The sequence below is a fragment of the Bos grunniens genome, chromosome 1 (genome assembly GCF_055505025.1).
Source record: "Bos grunniens cultivar Pamir isolate PY7600 chromosome 1, Bosgru_T2T1.0, whole genome shotgun sequence".
In the NCBI taxonomy this organism is placed as follows: Eukaryota; Metazoa; Chordata; class Mammalia; order Artiodactyla; family Bovidae; genus Bos; species Bos grunniens.
The window spans coordinates 93535356-93562517 of NC_141165.1; the positions used below are offsets into that span (position 1 = coordinate 93535356).

The window sequence follows — 27162 nt, forward strand, 5'->3', positions numbered from 1 at the left end:
ATTTTGCTCCTTTTTTGCTATTTTTTTAAGATTAATTTTTAATTGGAGGAAAACTGCTTTATAATGTTGTGTTGGTTTCTGCCATACAAAAATGCAAATCAGCCATGATTGTACATATATCACCTCCCTCTTGAGCCTCCCTCCCCTCTGCCCCCACCCCACCTCTCTAGGTCATCACAGAATCCAGGCTGGGCTCCCTGTGTCATACAGCAACTTCTCACCAGTTTATTTTACACATGGTAGTCTATATATGTCGATGCTACCTTCTTCCATTCATCGCACTCTCTCCTTCCCCCACTGTGTCCACAAGTCCATTCTTCCATACCTGAGTCTCATTCCTTCCCTGCAAGTAGGTTTACCAGTACCATTTTTCTAGATCCCATATATATGCATTAATATGAAGTATTTATTTTTCTGTTTGTGACTTACTTTGTATAACAGGCTCTAGGTTCATCCACCTCGCTAGAACTGACTCAAATTTGTTCATTTGTATGGCTGAGTAATATTCCATTGTATATATGAACCACAATTTCTTTATCCATTCATCTATTGATGGAGATCTATCTAGCCTACTTCCACGTCCTAGCTATTGTGCTGCTATGAACACTGGAGTACATGTGTCTTTTTCATTTATGTTTTCTCAAGGTATGTGCCCAGTAATGAGATTGCTGGGTCATATGGTAGTTTATTTCTAGTTTTTTAAGGAATCTCCATACTGTTCTCCATAGTGGCTGTATCAATTTACATTCCCACCAATAGTGCAGAGGGTTCCCTTTTATCTACCTCCTCTCCAGCGTTTATCGCTTGCAGATTCTTTTTAATGATGACCTTTCTGACTAGTGCGAGGTGATTCCTCTTATAACACCCGTTTTGTGGTTTTCACTGATTTGGAATGTTGGAGATTAATGCACTGCTTACTGCAAGATCCCTAGGCTCTCATATAAGACATCTATGTGTACATTGTGATAAAGTAAGGAAAGGGAAAAATGAAATTACCAAGTTTAATCACAAAATACACCTACATCCCCTCTTGATTTTCCCTCTTAAAGCATGAGTAGTGACCACAGTGATGGTACTTATGATGTCTTCTGGATGCTGGTCCACTGCCACATTTATCAACTTTTCTCCCTTCTTCCTTCATTAAAGAACAGCAATGATCTTCATCAGTGGCAAGGTGAGTTGTGAACTTTAACCCCTCTTTTATGCAACTTTGAATTTTTTAAAAGTTCCGTATCTTGTGAAATATTATAGAGGAGTTTGCAGAAATATTTGTGATTCTGAGGAAAGAAGTGACTTGCAAGTGATTATAGAATAAGTAATGTTAAGTTTATGATTTCCATTTTGTTTTGAATTTCCAGTTTTGGATTTCAGTACCTTTGACTTTAGGAAAAGAGCTGTACAGCTACTACCAACATCACTCATTTTGCTAATGTCTACTAATCAAACCAGAAATATGTAACAGCCTCAGTAGCCCAGAGAAAGTAGGAAGGTAAGGAAATTTGGTGATGTCCTTTCTTAGAGCTAAAAAATGGAATAATGGTTTCTTGAGTCCTCTTCTGGTTGGTAACAAAACCACCTATTCCTTTACTCTGGCTGGTAGAGAAGGCACTTTCCTCTGAAACCTCTCCTAGCAGGTGGTTGCTATTTCAAAGTAGAAATTACTTTTACTCTGTAAAACAGAGGTGACTAGTAACTGCATTGAAAACTTTGTTTGAAATACGTTGCTTGTAAAATAAGTGATGATTGGAGGAAATAAACTCATCTGTAAGGCATGAAGAGCATGGTAGTTAAGAGCATGCTTAGATTCTGGAGGCAGACTTCTTATGTTTAGAATTTGGCTCTGTGATTTATTTGCAGTGAATTGCAAATTACTTAAGCCCTCTTTGTCTCACTTTTCTTATCTGTATATTAATAGTAACAATACTTATTTAAAGGCTGTAAAGATTGATCTATTACATGTGAACTTAGGATGGTTCTTAATACATTGTTAGTGTTCGTTAAAGGGCTAGATGATATTAAAAATATCATTATTTTAAACAGAAACATCACGAAGCTTTCTAATACATAAATGTGCACTGCTTTGTGAAAAGAAATCAGAAAAATAATACCACTCCATTTTGTATAAGTAGCAAAGTCTAATCTTTGTGTGTATGTGTCTAGGGAAATCAAGAAATGTTAGCTATAATGGCCAGTGGAGAGTACCCTGTCTGAAAGTGTTTAATTTAGATTAAGAGCATAAAATACTGTGATCACCAAACCAAACCCATTTTTCAGCCAAGTTTGGTCCATGGCTCACTTGTTTGCAATCTCTGGTATGGAGGAAATATGCATGATGAATAGTTTAGCTTTACAGAAAGACATAAGAGCCTAAAACTGTGCTACCCATTGGTCATACATGGACATTAAATTAGTTAAAATAAAAATTCAGTTCCTCAGTCTCACTAGCTACAATTCAAGTGCTCAGTAGTAACATGTGTCTAGTAATATATTGGATAATGTATATATAGAACAGTTTTGTCATTACAGAAAGTTCTGTTGTGGAGAATGATCTAATGGTTTATAAAAATATTCACACATTACTTTCCACAAATGCACATGTGCCTTCATGAGAACTGGTCAGGCCAGAGGCAGTGGACCAGTAGTTTACAGTAGTATGGAACCGGGAAGGTTTGTCTTCTGGTTGATTTTTACATTATAGCTACTAATCCACTCCTTAGCAGACGTCTATACGTTTGTTTTTGAAGTATTTTTAAGAAAGCTTTTTGGTGATTGTTGGCTTTGGACATTAGTGAATCTTGTTGAGGAGAAAATTCTGTAGGGTTAGGGGAATGGAAAGGGTGGTTTTTCCCACTGGACTTCAAAGAATACATTACCAGTGTCTTTCCAGGGAAGAATGGCAAAATTGAGTTGGGGTATACATGTGTTTGCATTTATGTGTATTTCCCATTAACTCAGAAAAATACGTCAGTGAGAAACTTAAATATTCTTCATAGAATTTATAAAATGCTTATCGCCTTGTACATTTTTACTGTCATAATGATAATGCTGCATCTCGTGTTGGTAACCAGTGTTTGCTGCTGCTAAGTCACTTCAGTCGTGTCCGACTCTGTGTGACCCCATTGACGGCAGCCCACCGGGCGTCCCCATCCCTGGGGTTCTCCAGGCAAGAACACCAGAGTGGGTTGCCATTTCCCTCTCCAATGCATGAAAGTGAAAAGTCAAAGTGAAGTTGCTCAGTCGTGTCTGACTCCTAGCGACCCCATGGACCGCAACCAGTGTTTATTATTGCCCAAATAATGCTTTACCAAGTGTAATGGGAAATAGAACACTTTTAATCATTTAATGAAGATTTAAAAAATTTTCACTATGTTAAACAACTGGAGGAAGCTTAAACAGGTGATGGGGTGATGTAACAGATAGATTCCTTAGGGCTGTTCAGCTTAGTGGATGGGATTATATCTCTATTTCCAATCATGATAGAGCCCATATGTTACTCCTTAGACAAAGGAAGAATATAGAGGGAGCATGTGTATGGCTATGGTTTCTTTAGAAAGAGCTGGTAGCCTCAAATATATGTGCCTGGAGGGTGGGGGATTACCAGTTTTTCCTGAACAAATCTGTACTCCCATTCCTGACTCAATAAATATATGGAACAACAGACTGGTTCCAAATAGGGAAAGGAGTACGTCAAAGTTGTACGTTGTCACCCTGCTTATTTAACTTATATGCAGAGTACATCATGCGAATGCCAGGCTGTATGAATCATAAGCTGGAATCAAGATTGCCAGGAGAAATATCAATAACCTCAAATACACAGATGACACCACCCTTATGGCAGAAAGTGAAGAAGAACTAAAGAGCCTCTTGATGAAAGTGAAAGAGAAGAGTGAAAAATTTGGCTTAAAACTCAACATTCAGAAAACTAAGATCATGGCAACTGGTCCCATCAGTTCATGGCAAATAGATGAGGAAACAATGGAACAGTGAGAGACTGTTTTTTTTCACTCCAAAATAATTGCAGATTGGTGACTGCAGCCATGAAATTAAAAGACGCTTGCTCCTTGGAAGAAAAGCTATGACCAACCTAGACAGCATATTAAAAAGCAGACACATTACTTTTCCAACAAAAGTCCGTCTAGTCAAAGTTATGGTTTTTCTAGTAGTAATGTATGGATGTGAAAGTTGAACTATAAAGAAAGCTGAGCACCAAAGAATGGATGCTTTTGAACTGTGGTGCTGGAGAAGACTCTTGAGAGTCCCTTGGACTGCAAGGAGATCCAACCAGTCCATCCTAAAGGGAATCAGTCCTGAATATTCTTTGGAAGGACTGATGTTGAAGCTGAAACTCCAATCTGATGTGAAGCACTGACTCATTGGAAGAGACCCTGATGCTGGCAAAGACTGAACATAGGAGAAGGTGATGACAGAGGATGAGATGGTTGGGTAGCATCACCAACTCAATGGAGATGAGTCTGAGCAAGCTCCTGGAATTGGTGATGGACAGGGAGGCCGGGTGTGATGCAGTCTGTGGGGTCGCAAAAAGTTGGACATGACTGAGCAACTTAACCGACTGAATTCTTTGTTTTCTGACTCTTTATTAAGCTTTTTCATTGGCAACTGTCCCCTCACCTTCCAACCTAATTAAGTTATTTTGAACCTTGGGTTTGAGGACTGTACCACATATACTGATTTTTATTGGTGAATTAATTTCAGATAGTGAAAGTGAAAGTCTCTATGTCATGTCTGACTCTTTGCAACCCCATGAACTATACAGTCCATGGAATTCTCCTGGCCAGAATACTGGAGTGGGTGGCTGTTCCCTTTTCCAGGGGATCTTCTGAACCCAGGTCTCCTGCTTTGCAGGCGGATTCTTTACCAGCTGAGCCACCAGGGAAGCCCCGATTTCATATATTACACTCACATTAAGTGACTATATCCCTTCTCTAAGAGGTGAAGTATGTAGAGGCATATATTTGAGATATGTGCATTTTTCTGTATATTTATGTTTCAAAAGTTTTACATTAAAATATGAAATATAGCTAATTTTATCTTATTTGTGAGTGTTGGATTTATTTACTTTTCGTAAATAATTTTTCTTGCTAATCTGTCAATTTAAAGAAATTTGTTGTTCTTTAATTTTGTTCCTGATTATAAATGTAACTATTACAGAGAATGAGATGATTGGATGGCATCACTGACACGATGGACATGAGTTTGAGTAAACTCCGAGAGTTAGTGACGGACAGGGAGGCCTGGTGTACTGCAGTCCATGGGGTCGCAAAGAGTTGGACACGACTGAGTGACTGAACTGAACTGATTATAAATTTTATTTGCTTTATTTTGTTATTTGCTGATATCACACAAGCATTCAGAGCTATACATTTTCCTGTAAGCACTAGTTTGGCTGCATTCCAAATATGTCAGGATTATAGAGAAAAACGCCTATGGCATTCCATGAGAAAGCCAAGGGGTTAATTCAAATCTGACCCATCATTGCCATGGGGAAGAGCCTTCACCTTGATTATACTTTTTTTAAGGCACTCTGGGGGAAGAAAATTCTAGCAGGGTGGAGAGAATCTCCCTGAAGTATGTTAGGAATCACTGAAAAAAGTCATTAAACAGATACCTGGATACATGGGAAAGAAATAAAAACTGAATCAGAGATCCTCAGTTTGGCCCAATTGGAAATCCAAAGTTTACTGAAAGAATTTAATGAAAAGATAAAAAGGCTGATTGACTTTTGTGCCTCTACAACATAAGTTCTGAATTAACTTTAATATCTGCTGAAAGGCACTTTCACTTCATGTCTTAATTGATGCTGGGGCTCAAATTATGGTTATTCCTGAGGATCCTATAAATTTAAACAAGGTAAGCCTGAACGTGGGGATCCTGTTAAATTTTAATAAAGTACCCCTTATACTCTTAGAGAAATTACCAGATATATAATAGAGAAAAAAAGGCATGTCTTACTGTTCGCATTGGAATTAATGCCTTGCCTAAATTCCCCATGGTCATAGCATTTATTGCCCCCAAATATCCTGAGATTAGCATGAATGCTTTGACCCAATGAATGATACATTGAATTACATTTTTGGCACTTACAGTTGGCTTGGAAATATAGGATTTCCTTGAATTTCTGCCCACCCCTTGATTAAAATAGCTAATATTGCCCAATGTAAATGAGAATAAAGCCCTCAAGAACTAAAACCCATATATATAAGACCTTTTAAGAGAAAGGGTGATGCTTTGTACCTTTTTAGTTAACACATTTTAACAGTGCAATCTGACCTGTTTTTAAACTCAGATAGAATGAATGCCTTGCAGTGGATTGTCATAACCTTTGAACCATGATCCTACCTGTTAAGGCCTCCCCTCCGAATATTATGGAGATTACTGACTCCATCTAATCAACAGCTTACAGTTGGAGATTTGGCTAGTATGTGTTGTTCAGAGTCTGTTTCAACAGCCTCTGCAGTGTAGTATGCCTCTATCTTTGAAGGGAGATAGTACACCTCTGGCCAGCTCTCCTCAGGGTCCATCATTAGTCCTATTATTGCACACAGACTTTGCGGGCAAGATCGTAACCACATCCAGCTTTCTACAAAAGCACAAGTATGACATTGCCTTGGTGACATTCTCCTCCAGGGAGGTCCACTTCACGCACTTATTCAGGACATTCTAATACAAAGGACATGGGCCATTGCCCCACACATAGTGCAGGGCCCTGCAACCTTGGTTAACAATCCTGAAAATTGTTTGATAAGCTGAGAGCCACTCTGTCTCTGACACTGTCAAGAAGCAGCTCATGGCTCTTGCAGCACCCACAAATGTTCAAATAGGCTAAACATCTTTCTGGGCTTTGGAGACAATATATTTTTCATTAAAGAATTTTACTTGAGTGAATATATACTGTTAGTTGCAAACCAGCCCATCTGAAATGGGCTGTACAACAGAAGGCTGTGAAATCTGTCCAGATGGCAACACAGTGGCACTCCTGTTGGTGCCCCTCCTCCCACCCCAAGACTTCTTAATTGCAGAGGCTTTAGCAACCTCCTCTCATGCCTCCTAGAATGTCTGGACCACCCAAACTGCCCACCATTGTCCGTTGATTTTTGATTCTGTCAGCTGGCCTCCTGGGCTCCATGCTGTTTGCCCTTAGATTCTGAGATCTGGAAACAGGCTCATCTAGGCCTGAGCCATAACCTTCTGGACTGTCTCAGCCTGCAGTATCTCTTTTTGTCTCCCCAGAAGCTCTTCTTTCTTGAGTTGCACTGAAACACCCTTTTGTATGCACAGCTCGTCTTCAGCCAAAGACTTGAGGGGAACCCTGTGTAGAATTTGGAACTCATTATTTTTACAGCTTTACTGTCTTTTTACAGCTTTTAAAGACTTATTCCACAAATTCCACCCACCTCAGCAGCCCCAAATTTGAGTGTCTGCCTTCTTAGCTTAAGGAGTGTGCTGTGTTCTGCTTGTACTCAACTTGTCTTCACTAAGTCTCGGATGAGCCAGCCTCCAGGAAGGAGACTGGGATCGTCATGGGACTCACCTTGCTACAGTTCTGATGCCCCTTTTCCAAGTTCTGAAAACAACTGCTTCATGTATTTTGCTCTGTTTTATAGCTGTTTGTGCACAGTGAGAGGGAGAGTATGATACTGTTTGGTCTTTTATGGCTGGTAGTAGAAATTATATATATATATAAAATATATACTTTTTTTTTTACTAATAGTTGGCAACAGCTTTATCCTAACCATTTCAAGTAGTATCATTGGCTTTATCCAATAGTATGCTATGTTTTAATTGTACATTATACTAAGCTTCATTTACAGAATCTAGACCAGGTGTTGATCTAGTATAATCATACTTTTATGTCTTAAACAGCTGTTGAGTTACTTGTAACTTGTAACAGAACTTATCTTTACAGTAACATAACCAGATTCAGCTGCATATAACTATGGTACATGGCATTTATATATTTTATGCTTTATACTTTTTACTGAATTCAACTCTCAAAATAGTTATAGAACTTTTAAAAATACATTTGGATTTTTATACAGTGTAATGAGATCATCATAAATGGAATATTCTGGTATTAATTATAGCCAAAAAGCTTTTGTATTTTCCCTATGATAGAGTAAGTTTTCAAACATCTGTTTTGTTTGAATTCATGCAGAAACATTAATACTAATGTTTCATTTTCTAATTTAGAGAATATTTAATAATGTTTTCATGAGGATTCTGACCTGATACGTTAGAAGGTAGGGAGACATGAAACATAGATAATTGAAATTATTTAAACTACCAATTTTAATGTCGTTTCTATAATTTTAATCTCTTTTCATTCTAAAGCTTTAAAATAACTAAGTTTCCTAGCAATTATTAGAATGGGCTGATTTCACAGTCATTTTCTTTCTTTCTATCATCCATCATTTGGTAAATGTCCAAATGAATAGTGAAATAAATAACAGTGCAAAAGATAAACATAAATTTCAGACTTCTTATTTATAAATATTTGAGATTTATTCCTGGGTATTTCCTTTTCTGTCTTTTGTACGATAAATCTGATATGGTGGAAAAGACACTGAACTGGGCCTTGAGCTCTAGTACTAATGGTGATTTCAGACCTGTGATTTCCCTGTTGTGGGGGAAGTTTTTCATTTATGAAATAAATGGATTGGATTAGATGATATTTAAGGTCACTTTCTACTCTTAAATTCTGAAAAACTTCAAATGAAAAATGGAACATTAAAATGCCACTGTGATCTAGGATTTACCTTTACTTTTACATGAAAAGTTAAAGAATCTGTGAGCTCTGTAGGGAATGGCACATAAAGGGTGGCACACAAAGCCATCCAAAATAAACACTTTCAAGAGACTCTTAATGAAAGAAGACAGAAGAGCAACGATGGCAAATGCCGTCTGGTCACTGATTTGGTTTCTGAATACAGTTTGGGTGACTGATACTTTAAGGAACAGAAAATTCACTGTAGGTAGGAATAGCAGTCTCAGAGTTCCCTAAGCTTAAAACAACTGGGAAATGAAAGCTAGTAAATAAGATAAGATTGAAGCAGTCTGTACAGCTTAAATGCTTTTTTTCTTTAAGCTTCAGTTTATAAAATTGAGAAACTATTTGTAGACCACTCTTTGATTTAAAAGCCAACTGAGTAAGTGTACCACCCCACCACTAGATTGGTGAGAGAGTGTCATTTTTGTCAAACCTCAAAGATATTGCCTGAATTGATTGTTTTTTCTTCCAGACCATGTTCCCATCTCAGTTGGCACAGTGACAGTTTTGTCTAAGAACATTTGCCACTAAATATTGGTGTATGGGCATCTGGAGAAGCCTATTCCTATCCGCTCCTAATTAAAAAATAGGAAATACTCTCCTACACTGTTGGTGGAAATGTAAATTGGCACAGCCATTATGGAGAACAGTATGAAGGTTCCTTAAAAAAACCAAAAATAGAGCTACCATATGACCCTGCAATCCCACTTCTGGGCATATACCCAGAGAAAAACATAGTCTTAAAGAATACAGGCACCCCAGTGTTCATTTCAGCACTGTTTACTATAGCCAAGACATGGAAGCAGTCTCAGTGTCCATCAACAGAGGAATGGATAAAGAACATGGTGTACATATGTATATATAATGGAATATTACTCAGACATTAAAAAAGAAAGAAAGAATGCCATTTGCAGCAACATGGGATGGACCTAGGTATTGTCATGCTGGAGTGAGGTCAGACAGAGAAAGAAATATCATATGACATCTCTCTTATATGCTGAGTCTAAAATGATACAAGTGAACTTATTATAAAACAGAGATAGACTCACAGACTTAGAGAATTTATGGTTGCCATGGGTGAACGAATGGGGGTGGGAGAGATGGGAGTGTGGAATTGACATGTACACCCTACTCTATATAAAATGGATAACCAACAAAGTCCTACTAATAGCACAGGCAACTCTGCTCAATGTTATGTGGCAGCCTGGTAGGAGAGGAGTTTGGGGAAGAATGGATAGATGTATATGTATGACTGAGTCCCTATGGTGTCTACCTGAAACTGTCATGACATTGTTCATTGGCTATACTCCAGTATAGAATAAAAAGTTTAAAAAGCAAGGAAATGATTGTCTTAAGTAGAATAACTAATGGACTTTAAGTTGAGCTGTTTATCTGATTCGGCCTTCATTCTTCAGGCATTTTTGTCTGTTGTTAGTGTTTTATACAGACACACATAACTTGAGATGTAATGTTGAGACTGGTCATAACCTTGTAATTGAGGAGTGGATTACTCAGAGTGGGGATTGTTGGACCTCTGGCCTCAGAGTCACTTTCCCCTTTATTGATCACTTCTCTGATGAGGTGATGGTCCCTACTGGAGTCTGGCTTCAAGGAGAGAAGTGAGATAAAGATGTTTCCTTTGAAGATTATTTTCATTAGGAAACGAGGTTGACAATGGCCTCCAGTTTCTCCTTTTTTGTGTGCCATGGGAAAAAATTTAATCATTTGAAAATTGTAGGTAATGTGGCAGTCTTATTTTTCTCCTAATCTTCAGCTTAGCAGCTACTTTATTCATGCAGTTTTATTAATACTGTTCCTTTTTCTTTTTTTGGGGTATCCAATCCAGGTAACTGATTTTTATCTCCAAATTTTCAGATTGTTTATGTGTGTATATGTATATGTTCGCGTGTGTGTATGTGTGTATAGACACACATGTATACCGGTGCTCCTATGGTTTTTAATTATTCAGTCAAAAGCCATTTTGCTCCTAGTAGTCTCCTTTTGTGTGACTGAATCTGAAAATCACAAATTTGAATAGCCAAGGAATTGTCTGAAGGATTACGTTGGAATGATGTGAAACTCTTTGTCCAGCTCATAGAGCATTGGGGGAGCAGCCTTCTTGGGTTCGGGACTTAAGATGGTATGCAGTATACAAGGGTAAGTTGTTAGGGCCTGGAGCTGCTGCTGCTTCTAGTCTCCAACCGGAAGCTGTTTGGGGAAGGGAGAAAACGAGCGAAGAAATTTAAGAATCACATGGTAGGAACGTATTACTCATGTTGTAAAAGTTGTTGTATTACCTTATCTGAGCGCGGTTTATAATTTTCAGAGCACTTTGCCTTAGAAGTCGGTAAAAGCACGTATGTTCTTGTATGCAGCTTGTCTCCTTATGACTACAGTGGGGCTGGAGAAATTTCACTCTAAAGCCATTATTCTCAGGGAGCCGCTTAATTTTTGTAGAGAAGTGGCAGCTGTGCGGCAAGTTTTATCTCTCCTGCTCAGTCTCCAGTTCACTATCATTTTTTCTCATGCCAAAGGAAACACCCCTCGACCAGCCTGTCTGGGCTTCCTCTGAATGTCGTTTGATCAAAATTCAACTGAAATCGTCTCTGAACCTGAGGCAGCTCTGGAAGGGCTGGATAACCAGAGTGGGCGCCCACACACTCTCTGCGCTGGGCACATAGTCCTAGGACTCCAGGGAAGAGTCGTGCCCTCCGGTTTACCATCTGGGCTCTTGTGAGGCAGTTGCAGACCATGAGTCAGCCCTGCTTCCATGATATTTCTCCTGAGACCTGAGGACTCGGCACTGTACATAGGCTGAGAGAATCAAAAGTGCATATCTTCTGTATACCATTTATCACTGTTGTGTTTGGTTGATTGACAGCTGTATTTCTGCTAGATTGTAGATTCCTTGAGGGTAGCAACTGTGTCTCATGTTTGCCACTCGTCCTGGTGCCTGGCATTTGGTTGGCTGCCTGAATTAACGTGTAAAATGTGGTCAGCCAGGGCTCCCGTGAGTCTTAGGGCCGAGTGGAGCATGAAGAGTGTGGTTTTCCCATGCTTCCCAGACCCTGAGCCCCAGCCAGTGCCTCGTCCTTCTCTTCCCCGCCTCCCCTGTCTTCTGCCCACCACACACACCAGTACTCTGGCTTAGTTCCCTTCTCATGCCTAGAAAGAATTAGTGATACTCTTTCCTATTTAATAACAATATACCTTTCATTAACATACTTTCTCCCTATTCCTCATCCATTTAACCTGTATTGTCCAAATCCTTTATTGCCTTTCCTTTCCCTATATTTTAATAAGGGGATCCATAAAAATTTATCTTCCTGTGACATGCAAAGTACTGGATGTAAATATCTGAACTGAGCCAGTAAATAAGACTTCACTGTTTAGTCAGAGAACCTACTGGTGAGAAAACATCCCAAAATTCCTCATGGGGAGACCTGCTGAATTCTAGTGTAGGTTTTAAGAGGTACCCAGAGAGTAGGAATGGCAGCAGTGAGAAGATGTATAATACAGTCTGTTCCTCAAAGGAGTAGGTCTTGCAGGGGACACTCATTCATCTAACATTGTCATTCCCATTGCAACCCTAAAACTTCTTTTCCTTTCTAGGCAGTGGTGCTCTGGGATGCCATGCTTTTTCTGATGACATCATGCTTCCCGACAGCTGCCTGGGCGCAGGACCTCTTCATGATGAAACCTGATGCTTTATGTACCTCTGTTAATCCTGAACTTGAATGTCAAAGTTAAGCCAGAATAGGCGAACAGTGACTGCAAACTAGGGCAAGTTGGTTCCCAAAGAATGACTATAGTCCTTTCTTGCTTTTACCTGCATAAGAGCCCTTGTCAGTGGAGTAAGCTTTTCTCATTTTCTGGTTTTTCTAGTTTTAAACTTTTCACTTCTGTATAATGTGCAATGGACACAAAGTCACAATCTTACACTACTGTCATAACACTCTTATTTAGGAATAGTAGGTGAGGTAAACGCTTGTTCTTCTGGACCAAACATTGGGACATCTGTTAAACCTCAAAAAAAATTTTTTTTTTTAGTTAAATAGGCTCATTTTAGAGATTAAATCTGTTGTGAAGTGCTATAAATAAGTTGCCAAATATAAGTGCCAAAGAAAAACAAGCATACCATGCTTGCTTAGTTCTATTTTTTAGTGGTTAATCTTCCACAGAAATATGAGATTATAAAGGACTGTGTAATATTTTAAAAAACCATTACTGAATTCTGCAGTTTTGCAGGATTTATATGTAAGAGTGTGTGTGTGTGTGTGTGCACACGCATGTATAACCTATGTATTTTTTATCTTCTCATCTCTTTCTTGCCACTGCAATTCTGTGGTTGCTATGGAGAAGGTTATGATAAGGAAAAGCATCAGAAGGTTAAGACTTCTTCCTGCCTCTGGGACAGAAATAACCTTCCGCCTGCACCATCTCTTTACGCCCTCCCACTCCTGTGATGATCTCCAGTACTGCACCACCTATTGCTGACAGTGGATGGCTTCCTGCTGTGGTTTAAAAATTACACAGAAGAGCTAATTCTCCTCTGTTTTTACTTGTCAGCTTTGTCATGTTATCATTTTAGTAGAGGCACAGAATGAAAGGAAAGAATAGGAAATTAGGGTGAATTGTCACTTGGTACATTTCTGTTTTGTGTGGGTGGGCTTTTTCCTTCTGTTTTATTTGTGTGTTTAAAATTTTAATTTATTCTTTATTTGCTGGTCAGAGGGAGGACAGGCTTAGAGAAAGGACCTGATGTAGAACAGTTGGGATTTGGTTAATCTGCTTAGAAATAACATTAATCAGTGGCTCAGATACTGTCAACAATACAGGGCCTTCTAGCCCCATTACCTTCCTCTGTTCTCTTCTGGCTTGTCCTTCCTGTGCAGTCTTTGGTTTCATTTAGATTTGCCTTTTTATTTCTACTGGGTTGTTTTCTACTGTGTCTTTGATATTTTTACTTTATATTTAAATGTTTGAACTTCAGTCCTGCTTTGTCATGTGAATGTATTCAGTCTTTTACCTTTTCAGTTGGGTCATGGAGGATATGAATATGCAGTAATCCATTTACCAAAAGCATTTTTCTCTTAACTATATGCTTAAGCATAACTCTGTATATAAAAAAAACTAAGATCATGACATGTGGCCTAACTTTGTGTAGCTCTTAATACTTAAAATATCACAGCTGTAGGTATATGTCAAAAATAAGTATATGACCATAATTTTCTTGGGGAGTTTCATGCCATTCGGACAATTGTGATTCTAGGTGAATATATACTTTCTTCTTTTTTATTACTTAATACTACTTTTGATTATCTTCCTGAGATCAGATTCAATTATTATGCATTAAGGGATTCCTTTAAGCCAGGTCCTTAAGGTACACTTGATCCAACTGACCCTGTGAGACTGATATTTTTGTCCCTTTCTTAAAAATGCAAGAAAACTTAAGACTCAAAGGGTTGAACATGTCCAAAGTTACACAGCTAGTAAGTAGCTGTCCCTGAATTCTAAGTCCTGTGCTCTTTCCATTGTTACTAGAAGGCTGTATGAAGTAGTGGTTAGGAAAGGCCCTGGAGTCAGACTAGACACTGATTTGAATCCCAGTTTTATCTGCGAATTTTTTTTTTAGTATTTTTTAGCATCTTTAGGGAGAAGGCAGTGGCACCCCACTCCAGTACTCTTGCCTGGAAATCCCATGGATGGAGGAGCCTGGTGGGCTGCAGTCCATGGGGTCGCTAAGAGTCTGACACGACTGAGCGACTTCACTTTCACTTTTCACTTTCATGCATTGCAGAAAGAAATGGCAACTCACTCCAGTGTTCTTGCCTGGAGAATCCCAGGGATGGTGGAGCCTCGTGGGCTGCCTTCTATGGGGTCACACAGAGTTGGACACGACTGAAGCGACTTAGCAGCAGCAGCAGCATCTTTAGACCTTGGCATCTTATGTTTAAAATATGATTACTAATCCTATCACTTCCCAGTCTTGTTTGTTGCTGCTGCTGCTGCTGCTGCTGCGTCGCTTCAGTCATGTCCGACTCTGTGCGACCCCATGAACTGCAGCCCACCAGGCTCCTCCGTCCATGGGATTTTCCAGGTAAGAGTACTGGAGTGGGGTGCCATTGCCTTCTCTGTGTTAGTTGCTAGGCTTATAAAAGTACTTAGAGTATTTGGCATATAAATTCTTGATGAATATTATCAAACACATATTGAACATTTGCTGTATTATTGAACATACTAGACCTGGGCATATAGTTTCTACTCAGAATCTGTTGAGGAAGTCTGACAGTTTTAAAGAAGAATAGATTGCTGTGAAGGCATTTCAAGGGAAATATAACAGTTCTGGAGGCCAGGGAAAATTTGAAATCTGAGTGATAGCTAGGAATTAGAAGGATCATTATGGGGTGTGCGTGTGAGTATTTCAAGCTATGGGAAGAGAACATATAAATCCAGGTGAGGCACTGTATTCCTGGACCTGAGAAAAGTCCATGAGGGAGAAAGGGCTGTGAGACTGGTTAGAAAAACAGGCAAAGGCCATATTCAGCAGGGTCTGAAGGTCATGGAGAGTACTTAGACACATTGTGTCAGGATGTAATTCTGATGTCATATTGCCTGTCTGCATTCTTAGATTTCTAAGTTTCTATTAGGATAGATAACAAAATTCCCTATTTTCACATTTTTTAATTGCAGTATAATTGATATAAACATTGTATTAATTTAAAGTGTACAGTACAGTGATTTGATATTTGTATACTGCAAAATGAAGGGGCTTCCCAAGTGGCTCAGTGCTAAAGAATCCGCCTGCCAATGCAGGAGACGTATGTTTGACCCCTGGGTTGGGAACATCCCCTGGAGAAGGAAATGGCAACCCATTCCAGCATTCTTGCCTGGAAAATCCCATGGACAGAGAGAGGAGCCTGGTGGGCTACACAGTCCATAGGGGCACAAAGAGTTGGGTGTAACTGAGTGACTGAGCACACCAAGAGCGCAGTGCACAATGATCACCACAGTATGTCCAGTTAACATCTGTCACTGTACATAAAATTTATTCTTCTCATGGTCAGAACTTTTAAGATTTGTTCTCCTAGCTAATTTTTTTGAAATTTGAAATATGCAATAAAGTTTATTAACTCTAGTCATCATGCCACACATTGTATCCTCATGACTTTAGAAGTAGAAATTTGTACCTTTAGACCCCCTATTTGGACCACCCTCTTGCCTTAGACAGTTAATAATTTGTTCTCTATATTCTTGACCTTGGTGTTTCTGTTTTTTTCTATTCCACATATAAGTAAGATAATATATTTATCATTTTCTGTCTGATTCTACTTAGCATAATGTTTTCATGGTCCATTCACGTTATTGAAGTGGCAAGGTTTTATTCTCTATGGCTGAGTAATATTCCATTGTACATATATGTCACATTTTCATTATCTGTTCATCCATCTGTGGACCTTTGGTCGTTTCTATGACTTATCTATTGCAAGTAATGCTGAAACGAGCATGGGGGTATAGAAATCTTTTCAAATTAGTGTTTTCATCTTCTTCAGATAAATACTGAGAAGCAGAATTGTTGGATCATATGATAGTTCTATTTTTTAATTTTTTGAGGAGGCTCTATATAGTTTTTCATAGTGACTGTACCAATTTATCAACATATCCCCACAAACAGTACAGACATGGATTCTCTTGTCTCCACATCCTTGCCAACAATTTTTATTTCTAGACTTTTTCACATAGCCATTCTTACAGGTGTGAGGTGATACCTTATTGTGGTTTTGATTTGCATTTCCCTGGTGATTGATGAAAGGTGAGGTTTTCCATATACCTGTTGGCCATGTGTATATCATTTTTGGAAAGATCGATCCTCTGCCCCTTTTTCAGTTGGACTGCTTGTTTATTTTTTGCTGTTGAATTACATGAGTTATTTTTATATTTTGGCTGGTAACCCCTTGTCAGATATATGATTTGTAAATATTTTTTCCATTCTGTAGGTTGCCTGTTTGTTTTGCTGATCTTACTTCCTCCACATTTCAAGTCTCTTATCTTTTCATGTTGTACACACCGAAGAATGCTTTAAACTAGTTAGATAAGCTGTTACGGACACAAACATATTCTGCAAATCAAGAAAAATTTTTAAAAAGTAGTGTTTAGTTTGGAAAGAGGCAGTGTTATTGGTGAACAAGAATAAAATTTCAGTTGAATCGTTTTTTAAAAAAGAATTTAATTGGTTTCAGAATATAACACCCTTCCTGATGGCTTCAGATGGCTTTATTGGTTCATAAATAACTCGACTTTTGATTTAGCCTCTTTTATCATATGAATGCTTCATTAAACAAATGGAGCTTACTCATTATAGCCAAGTGGGACCATATTCAACCACATGGCAAAGCTGAGAGGACGTGGTTTTATTTAACAGTAAAGCCCATTTATCTGGCCTTTTGCCATCTGGAAACTCTAGTTAGTATTCCCAATATAAATCTTCAGTCTGCTAACCACATTGATACTGGCGTTTAGCTATAGTATCACAATGTCAGAAAGGCCTATAAAAATATAAACTAAAGAACTCTGTAATTTCTTTAGAGAACACAACAAAACTACACCAGAAAAGAAAAGTACATTCTTCCCACCCTAGTCATTGTCTGGGTTAAAAGCCTACATTTTAGAAGTTCTTTAGAAAGCTAAACATTAAAAACATTTTTACTTTCCACTGCCTGGAAAAGGCCAATGACTTGCATGTTCAGATTTGGCAAAAGGTTGCCCCTATTAGTAAAAGACAATCCTGAAACACTGAAAACTGAAAACACTAAAAAAAAAATAGCTCATAGAATGTCAGTTTTCTCTCCCTATGCCCTGCCCTCTTTGTAAATAGTGATTTCTGAAATTTGAAAGCATGGAGATTAAAAAAAAAAAGCCTATCATATAATCCTTGGGGCATTCAGATTTACTTTTAAATCATACTTATTCTTAGGACCTATAGAGGTGTGCAAGAAATGCTATTCATCTATTTAAGTTAAATTCAAATTTGAAGCTCTCTTATCAAGCTGGCAGTAAGTTTAATATCAGTTATTATTGGGGCTCCTTCCTCCACACTGCAAAGGCTTGTATAGAGCCAAAACACTGGCAGAGGGACCCCTCTGGTCCCCTATGGCATAACTAGTAACATTCCCCATGTTTGAGCTGCAGGAGGGGGCAGCCGTCTTTTTTGAGGCACTGTGGTTTCCCTCGGCCTCTGAGGTAACAGAGCTTGGAGCCCCGCTTCTCTGGGAAGTTGGCCGGCATCCATGCCCTTCCTACTAGCCCCATTTCTCCTCTCTCAAGCTCAGAGAGAGCCCTTCCTGCCTCCTCTTCCTCAGGACAGTTTCTTCAGTGAGCCCAGGCTTTCCTTAGAGATAGGAAGCCTATTTGTCTTTGCTAGTTCCAGCTTTCCAGCTTGCAAAAGCTTCTGAGGTGAGGAAATACAGAGTGCTTAATTAACAAAGAAAGGCTTAGAAGAGGTAGGGGAGAAGAAAGAGAGAGAACTTTCAGTGTTTTCATTTACAGCCTGTTGTTATCAACATCTGTCCTATTCATATCTGGGCATTATATACTGAGCATCATTTCTGCATTTGGAGAAATGTCCACATTATGGATTCATCTTCCCTGGGTCAGAAATAGAACTCAAATTTCTAGTCTCTTCCGCTGCTTAGACCTCATTCTCCAGTTGTAGGCACTGAGGTGAAACTGTGAGTCGGAAGAGAACCATGTGCGAAATAGGCTCTGTGCTGAGGGTAGGCCACAGCAGAGAGTGTGGCTCTGGGGGAGGTGGTGGTATAGGGTTGAGTGCCTGGTCGAGACTTGGCGTTAGTATTAGTTGCAGTAGGGTTCTGACATTTGGGGTTTGGTGACACGGATAGATACAGCAGTTTTCTCATCAAGCCAGTTTCAGAACACAGTTTTGGGTGTTTCCCAAGAAATTTAGCCCTGAGCTTGTTTTTCTGGATGTCTCAATGATTGTGTGAACTGAAAATCAGATTAATCTTGAATCTGTTCACTGCAAGGAGATCCAACCAGTCAATCCTAAAGGAAATCAGTCCTGAATATTCATTGGAAGGACTGATGCTGAAGCTGAAAGTCCAACACTTTGGCCACCTAATGTGAAGAACTGACTCATTGTAAAAGATCCTGATACTGGGAAAGATTGAAGGTGGGAGGAGAAGGGGATGACAGAGGATGAGATGGTTGGATGGCATCACTGACTCAATGGACATGAGTTTGAGTAAGCTCTGGGAGTTGGTGAGGGACAGGGAGGCCTGGTGTGCTGCAGTCCATGCAAAGAGTTGGACATGACCGAGCGACTGAACTGAACTGAACTGATGACCCAAAGAAGTTAGGCCCCCATGTAGTCTTCCGAATGCCCTTTCCTCTCTGCCCAAGCTCAAGCCCATTTTCTGCCCCCATGGTTTTCCTTTTACCACAATAACAAATTTTTAAAAATGGGAATGCATACTGTGTATAGTTTTTATTTCTGTGTTCTTTTGCTTAGCTTAATGCCTTTGATATTTATCCATGTTGTATGTGTCAGAAGTTGGTTTCTTTCTGTTAATGAGTAATTTTCCAATGTATGGCTATGCCACAATTATTTTTTTCATTCTCGAGTTGCTGTGCATTTGAGTTTTTCCCAATTTTTCTTCCCTATTGTGAGTAAAAATGCTATGAACATTTGTATATAAGATTTTTTTGTGTGGATATATGTTTTTACATCTCTTGGAGAAATACCTAGGATTAGAATTTTTGGATACTATGGTTAAATACTAACCGCAGTATGCCAGGCTCCTCTGTCCTCCACTGTCCCCTGGAGTTTGCTGAAATTCATGTCTATTGAGTTAGTGATACTGTCTAACCTTATTATACCTCTTCTGCCTCCTTCCCCTTTTGCCTTCAGTCTTTCCCAGCATCAGGGTCTTTTCCAGTGAATCAGCTCTTCACATCAGGTGGCCAAAGTATTGGAGCTTCATTATCAGTCCTTCCAATGAATATTCAGGGTTGATTTCTTTTAGGATTGACTCGTTGGATCTCTTTGCTGTCCAAAGGACTCTCAGGAGTCTTCTCCAGCACTGCAATTCAGAAGCATCAGTTCTTCGGTAGTCAGCCTTCTTTATGGTCCAGCTCTCACATCCATACATGACTATGGAAAAACCATAGCTTTGACCAAATGGATCTTTGTTGGCAAACTCATGTCTCTGCTTTTTAATACACTGTCTAGGTTTGTCATAGTTTTCCTTCCAAGGAGCAAGTGTCTTTTAATTTTGTGGCTGCAGTTACTGTCTGCAGTGGTTTTGGAGCCCAAGAAAATAAAATCTGTCATTGCTTCCCCATTTTCCCCTTCTATTTGCCATGAAGTAGTAAGACTGGATGTCATGATCTTAGTTTTTTGAATGTTGAGTTTTAAACTAGCTTTTTCACTCTTCTGTTTCACCCTCATCAAGAGCTCTTTAGTTCCTCTTCACATTCTGCATTAGAGTGGTATCTGCATACCTGAGGTTGTTGATATTTCTCCCAACAGTCTTGATTCCTGCTTATGATTTATCCAGCCTGGCCTTTCACATGAGGTACTCTGCATAAAGTAAAATAAGCAAGGTGATAATACACAGGCTTGTCATACTCCCTTCCAAGTTTTGAATGAGTCAGTTGTTCCTTGTAAGGTTCTTTTTTTTTTTTTTTTTAATTTTATTTTATTTTTAAACTTTACAGTATTGTATTAGTTTTGCCAAATATCGAAATGAATCCACCACAGGTATACCCGTGTTCCCCATCCTGAACCCTCCTCCCTCCTCCCTCCCCATACCATCCCTCTGGGTCGTCCCAGTGCACCAGCCCCAAGCATCCAGTACCGTGTATCAAACCTGGACTGGCGACTCGTTTCATACATGATATTATACATGTTTCAATGCTATTCTCCCAAATCTCCCCACCCTCTCCCTCTCCAACAGAGTCCATAAGACTGATCTATACATCGGTGTCTCTTTTGCAGTCTCGTACACAGGGTTATTGTTACCATCTTTCTAAATTCCATATATATGCGTTAGTATACTGTATTCGTGTTTTTCCTTCTGGCTTACTTCACTCTGTATAATAGGTTCCAGTTTCATCCATCTCATTAGAACTGATTCAAATGTATTCTTTTTAATGGCTGAGTAATACTCCATTGTGTATATGTACCACAGCTTTCTTATCCATTCATGTGCTGATGGGCATCTAGGTTGTTTCCATGTCCTGGCTATTATAAACAGTGCTGCAATGAACATTGGGGTACACGTGTCTCTTTCCCTTCTGATTTCCTCAGTGTGTATGCCCAGCAGTGGGATTGCTGGATCATAAGGCAGTTCTATTTCCAGTTTTTTAAGGCATCTCCACACTGTTCTCCATAGTGGCTGTACTAGTCTGCATTCCCACCAACAGTGTAAGAGAGTTCCCTTTTCTCCACACCCTCTCCAGCATTTATTGCTTGTAGACTTTTGGATCGCAGCCATTCTGACTGGCGTGAAATGGTTCCTCATAGTGGTTTTGGTTTGCATTTCTCTGATAATGAGTGATGTTGAGCATCTTTTCATGTGTTTGTTAGCCATCTGTATGTCTTCTTTGGAGAAATGTCTATTTAGTTCTTTGGCCCATTTTTTGACTGGGTCATTTATTTTTCTGGAGTTGAGCTGTAGGAGTTGCTTGTGTATTTTTGAGATTAGTTGTTTGTCCGTTGCTTCATTTGCTATTATTTTCTCCCATTCTGAAGGCTGCCTTTTCACCTTGCTAATAGTTTCCTTTGTTGTGCAGAAGCTTTTAAGTTTAATTAGGTCCCGTTTGTTTATTTTTGCTTTTATTTCCAATATTCTCAGAGGTGGGTCATAGAGGATCCTGCTGTGATGTATGTCGGAGAGTGTTTTGCCTGTGTTCTCCTCTAGGAGTTTTATAGTTTCTGGTCTTACGTTTAGATCTTTAATCCATTTTGAGTTTATTTTTGTGTAAGGTGTTAGAAAGTGTTCTAGTTTCATTCTTTTACAAGTGGTTGACCAGTTTTCCCAGCACCACTTGTTAAAGAGATTGTCTTTAATTCATTGTATATTCTTGCCTCCTTTGTCAAAGATTAAGGTGTCCATAGGTGCGTGGATTTATCTCTGGGCTTTCTATTTTGTTCCATTGATCAATATTTCTGTCTTTGTGCCAGTACCATACTGTCTTGATAACTGTGGCTTTGTAATAGAGCCTGAGGTCAGGTAGGTTGATTCCTCCAGTTCCATTCTTCTTTCTCAAGATCGCTTTGGCTATTCGAGGTTTTTTGTATTTCCATACAAATTGTGAAATTATTTGTTCTAGCTCTGTGAAGAATACTGTTGGTAGCTTGATAGGGATTGCATTGAATCTATAAATTGCTTTGGGTAGTATACTCATTTTCACTATATTTATTCTTCCAATCCATGAACATGGTATATTTCTCCATCTATTAGTGTCCTCTTTGATTTCTTTCACCAGTGTTTTATAGTTTTCTATATATAGGTCTTTAGTTTCTTTAGGTAGATATATTCCTAAGTATTTTATTCTTTTCATTGCAATGGTGAATGGAATTGTTTCCTTAATTTCTCTTTCTGTTTTCTCATTATTAGTGTATAGGAATGCAAGGGATTTTTGTGTGTTGATTTTATATCCTGCAACTTTACTATAATCATTGATTAGTTCTAGTAATTTTCTGGTGGAGTCTTTAGGGTTTTCTATGTAAAGGACCATGTCATCTGCAAATAGTGAGAGTTTTACTTCTTCTTTTCCAATTTGGATTCCTTTTATTTCTTTTTCTGCTCTGATTGCTGTGGCCAAAACTTCCAAAACTATGTTGAATAGTAATGTTGAAAGTGGGCACCCTTGTCTTGTTCCTGACTTTAGAGGAAATGCTGTCAATTTTTCACCATTGAGGATAATGTTTGCTGTGAGTTTGTCATATATAGCTTTTATTATGTTGAGGTATGTTCCTTCTATTCCTGCTTTCTGGAGAGTTCTTATCATAAATGGATGTTGAATTTTGTCAAAGGCTTTCTCTGCATCTATTGAGATAATCATATGGCTTTTGTTTTTCAATTTGTTAATGTGGTGTATAACATTGATTGATTTGCGGATACTGAAGAATCCTTGCATCCCTGGGATAAAGCCCACTTGGTCATGGTGTATGATCTTTTTAATGTGTTGTTGGATTCTGATTGCTAGAATTTTGTTAAGGATTTTTGCATCTATGTTCATCAGTGATATTGGCCTGTAGTTTTCTTTTTTTGTGGCATCTTTGTCAGGTTTTGGTATTAGGGTGATGGTGGCCTCATAGAATGAGTTTGGAAGTTTACCTTCGTCTGCAATTTTCTCGAAGAGTTTGAGCAGGATAGGTGTTAGCTCTTCTCTAAATTTTTGGTAGAATTCAGCTGTGAAGCCGTCTGGACCTGGGCTTTTGTTTGCTGGAAGATTTTTGATTACAGTTTCAATTTCCGTGCTTGTGATGGGTCTGTTAAGATTTTCTATTTCTTCCTGGTCCAGTTTTGGAAAGTTGTACTTTTCTAAGAATTTGTCCATTTCTTCCACGTTGTCCATTTTATTGGCATATAATTGTTGATAGTAGTCTCTTATGATCCTTTGTATTTCTGTGTTGTCTGTTGTGATCTCTCCATTTTCATTTCTAATTTTATTGATTTGATTTTTCTCCCTTTGTTTCTTGATGAGTCTGGCTAAAGGTTTGTCAATTTTATTTATCCTTTCAAAGAACCAGCTTTTGGCTTTGTTGATTTTTGCTATGATCTCTTTTGTTTCTTTTGCATTTATTTCTGCCCTAATTTTTAAGATTTCTTTCCTTGTACTAACCCTGGGGTTCTTCATTTCTTCCTTTTCTAGTTGCTTTAGGTGTAGGGTTAGGTTATTTATTTGACTTTTTTCTTGTTTCTTTAGGAATGCCTGTATTGCTATGAACTTTCCCCTTAGGACTGCTTTTAAAGTGTCCCACAGGTTTTGAGTTGTTGTGTTTTCATTTTCTGTGTATTCCAGACGGTGGACAACACTTACGGAACTGATTACTGGCTGGATCTGTCTCCCTCCTTTTGATTCCCCCCATTTATCCTCCTGGCCACCTATGCCGCCTTCTTCCTTCTTCTCTTCTCTGTATAACTCTGTGAACAACTCTGAGTGGTCCAGTTGTGGAGTGCACATAAGGAAGAGATTACTGAATAGCCCACTCTCTCCTCTATTGACTCCACCTCATCTCATTCGGGTCACCTCTAACTCCCTCCTCACTCTTCTCTTCTCCATATAACGCTGTAAACCTCACTGGGCGAAACAAGTTTCAGGGAAAGACATACCAAGCAAATTCTCCAGCAGCAAGGAACACAGCCCTGAGCTCCAAGATACAGGCAGCCCAAAGTCACCCCCAAACCATAGACATCCCATAACTCATTACTGGACATTTCATTGCACTCCAGAGAGAAGAAATACAGCTCCACTCACCAGAACACCGACACAAGCTTCCCTAACCAAGAAACCTTGACAAGCCACCTGTACAAACCCACACAGAGCGAGGAAACGCCACAATAAAGAGAACTCCACAAACTGCCAGAATACAGAAAGGACACCCCAAACTCAGCAATTTAAACAAGATGAAGAGACAGAGGAATACCCAGCAGATAAAGGAACAGGATAAAAGCCCACCAAACCAAACTAAAGAGGAAGAGATAGGGAATCTACCTGATAAAGAATTCCGAATAATGATAGTGAAATTGATCCAAAATCTTGAAATCAAAATGGAATCACAGATAAATAGCTTGGAGACTAAGATTGAGAAGATGCAAGAAAGATTTAACAAGGACCTAGAAGAAATAAAAGAGAGTCAATATAAAATGAATAATGCAATAAATGAAATTAAAAACACTCTGGAGGCAACAAATAGTAGAATAACAAAGGCAGAAGATAGGATTAGTGAATTAGAAGATAGAATGGTAGAAATAAATGAATCAGAGAGGATAAAAGAAAAATGAATTAAAAGAAATGAGGACAATCTCAGAGACCTCCAGGACAATATTAAACGCTACAACATTCGAATCATAGGGGTCCCAGAAGAAGAAGACAAAAAGAAAGACCATGAGAAAATACTTGAGGAGATAATAGTTGAAAACTTCCCTAAAATGGGGAAGGAAATAATCACCCAAGTCCAAGAAACCCAGAGAGTCCCAAACAGGATAAACCCAAGGCAAAACACCCCAAGACACATATTAATCAAATTAACAAAGATCAAACACAAAGAACAAATATTAAAAGCAGCAAGGGAAAAACAACAAATAACACACAAGGGAATTCCCATAAGGATAACAGCTGATCTTTCAATAGAAACTCTTCAAGCCAGGAGGGAATGGCAAGACATACTTAAAGTGATGAAAGAAAATAACCTACAGCCCAGATTATTGTACCCAGCAAGGATCTCATTCAAATATGAAGGAGAAATCAAAAGCTTCTCAGACAAGCAAAAGTTGTAAGGTTCTAACTGTTGCTTTTCTCAGGAGACAGGTGAGGTGGTCTAATCCTTCCGTCTCTTTAAGGATTTTCCACAGTTTGTTGTGATCCACTCAGTCAAAAGCTTTAGCATAGTCAATGAAGCAGAAGTAAATGTTTTTTTGGAACTCCCTTACTTTCTCCATGATCCAACAAATATTGGCAATTTGATTTCTGGTTCCTTTGTCTTTTCTAAACCCAGTTTGTACATCTGGAAGTTCTCAGTTTATGTACTACTGACGCCTTGCTTGAAGGATTTTGAGCATAACCTTATTGGCATGTGAAATGAGTGCAAATGGTACAATAGTTTCATTCTTTGACATTGCCCTTCTTTGGGATTGCAATGAAAACTGACCTTTTCCAGTCCTATGGCCACTGCTGAGTTTTCCAGTCCTATGGCCACTGCTGAGTTTGCTCAGCAGTGCAGCACTTTAACAGCATCATCTTTTAGAATTTGAACTAGCTTAGCTGGTCCTATTCTTAAGTGCTGTAGCTTACAGTATATTTTAAAAATCACATATTGCAAGTTCTTGGACTTCTTTGTTTTTCAGAATTTGGCTCTTTTAATCTTCACTTTTACACATACATTTTAGAAGCAGTTTGTTTCTACAAAGCAGGTCTGTACTCATTGAAAAGACTACATGCACACATACACATATTTATATTTTTTAGTATATTGGCTTGATAAATTATGTTGATTTCAAATACTGAATGAATCTTGCATTTGAAGGGGTAGATATCACTTGTCAAGATTAATTATTTTTATATATATTGCTGGATTCAATTTGCTAATAATTTGTTAAATGCTTTATGCCTATATTTAGAAGGGATGTTAGTGTGTAATTTTCTTAGCATATCTTGTCTTTGTTGGATTTTAGTATCAGGGTAGTTTCAGCCTCATAACATGAGTTGGGGAGTGTTCCCTTTTTTTTCCTGGAAGAATTTATATATAGAATTAGCATTATTTTTTCATTAACCATTTGGCAGAGTTCACAATTGAAGCCATTTGGACCTGGTATTATCTTGGTCAATGGATTCTTAAATGCAAATTAACTCATTGTTTTAAATGAACATAGGGCTAGTCAGGATATATGTTTTATAGACAGCTTTGGTAGTTTCTGTCTTTCAAGGGATTTTTTCATTTCATCTTAATTTCTAAATGTATATTAGCATAAAGTTGTTTATAATATCCCTTTGTTATTCTCTCAATGTCTCTGGGATCTGTAGTTATGTCCCTTCTTTCATAATGGGAATTTATATCTTCTCTTTTCTACTCTTAATCAGTCTGGCTGAAGATTTATCAATTATTGACTTCTCAGAGAACCAGCTTGTGATTTTAGTGATTTACTTCATTAATAATTTTCCTGTCTTCATTTTTAAAATTTCATATTATCTTAAAAAAAAAACCAATTCTATTAATTATTTATTTTGGCTGTGCTGGTTCTTTGTCGCTGGGCCCAGGCTTTTCTGTAGCTGTGGAGAGTGGGGGCTACTCTTTGTTGCAGTACACGTCTTCTCATTGTGGTGGCCTCTCAAACTACAAAGCATGGGCTCTAGGGTGGCTGGGCCTCAGCAGTTACAGCACATGGGCTCAGTAGGTGCAGTTCCGGGCTCTAGAGCACAGGCTCAATAGCTGTGGTGCACAAGCTTAGTTGCTCCATGCCATGTGGGATCTTCTTGGACCAGGGATCAAACCTGTGTCTCCTGTATTGGCAGATGCATTCTTTACCACTGAGCCACCAGGGAAGCTCTGAATTCTATATTATTTTATACTTTTCTTCTTTCGACTTGCTTCTGACTTTTCTTAGTTTCTCAAGGTAGGTGCTAAGGTT

At 38.7% G+C, this 27162-nt stretch overlaps 1 protein-coding gene across 14 annotated transcripts in view; it reads left to right on the forward strand.

The window, feature by feature from the left end:
• Window positions 1-27162, forward strand: part of IGSF11 (immunoglobulin superfamily member 11) — a 260051-nt gene that overhangs the window by 196137 nt on the left and 36752 nt on the right. For 4 of the 14 annotated variants that reach the window (XM_086404698.1, XM_086404704.1, XM_086404763.1 and 1 more), the window contains exon 2: window positions 1050-1174. The exons of the other annotated variants lie outside the window; for them this stretch is intronic. In XM_086404698.1, the coding sequence (XP_086260824.1) occupies window positions 1051-1174 (124 nt within the window). In that variant the 5' untranslated portion in view covers window position 1050. The remainder of the gene's footprint in view (window positions 1-1049; window positions 1175-27162) is intronic. 14 annotated transcript variants of the gene reach the window in all.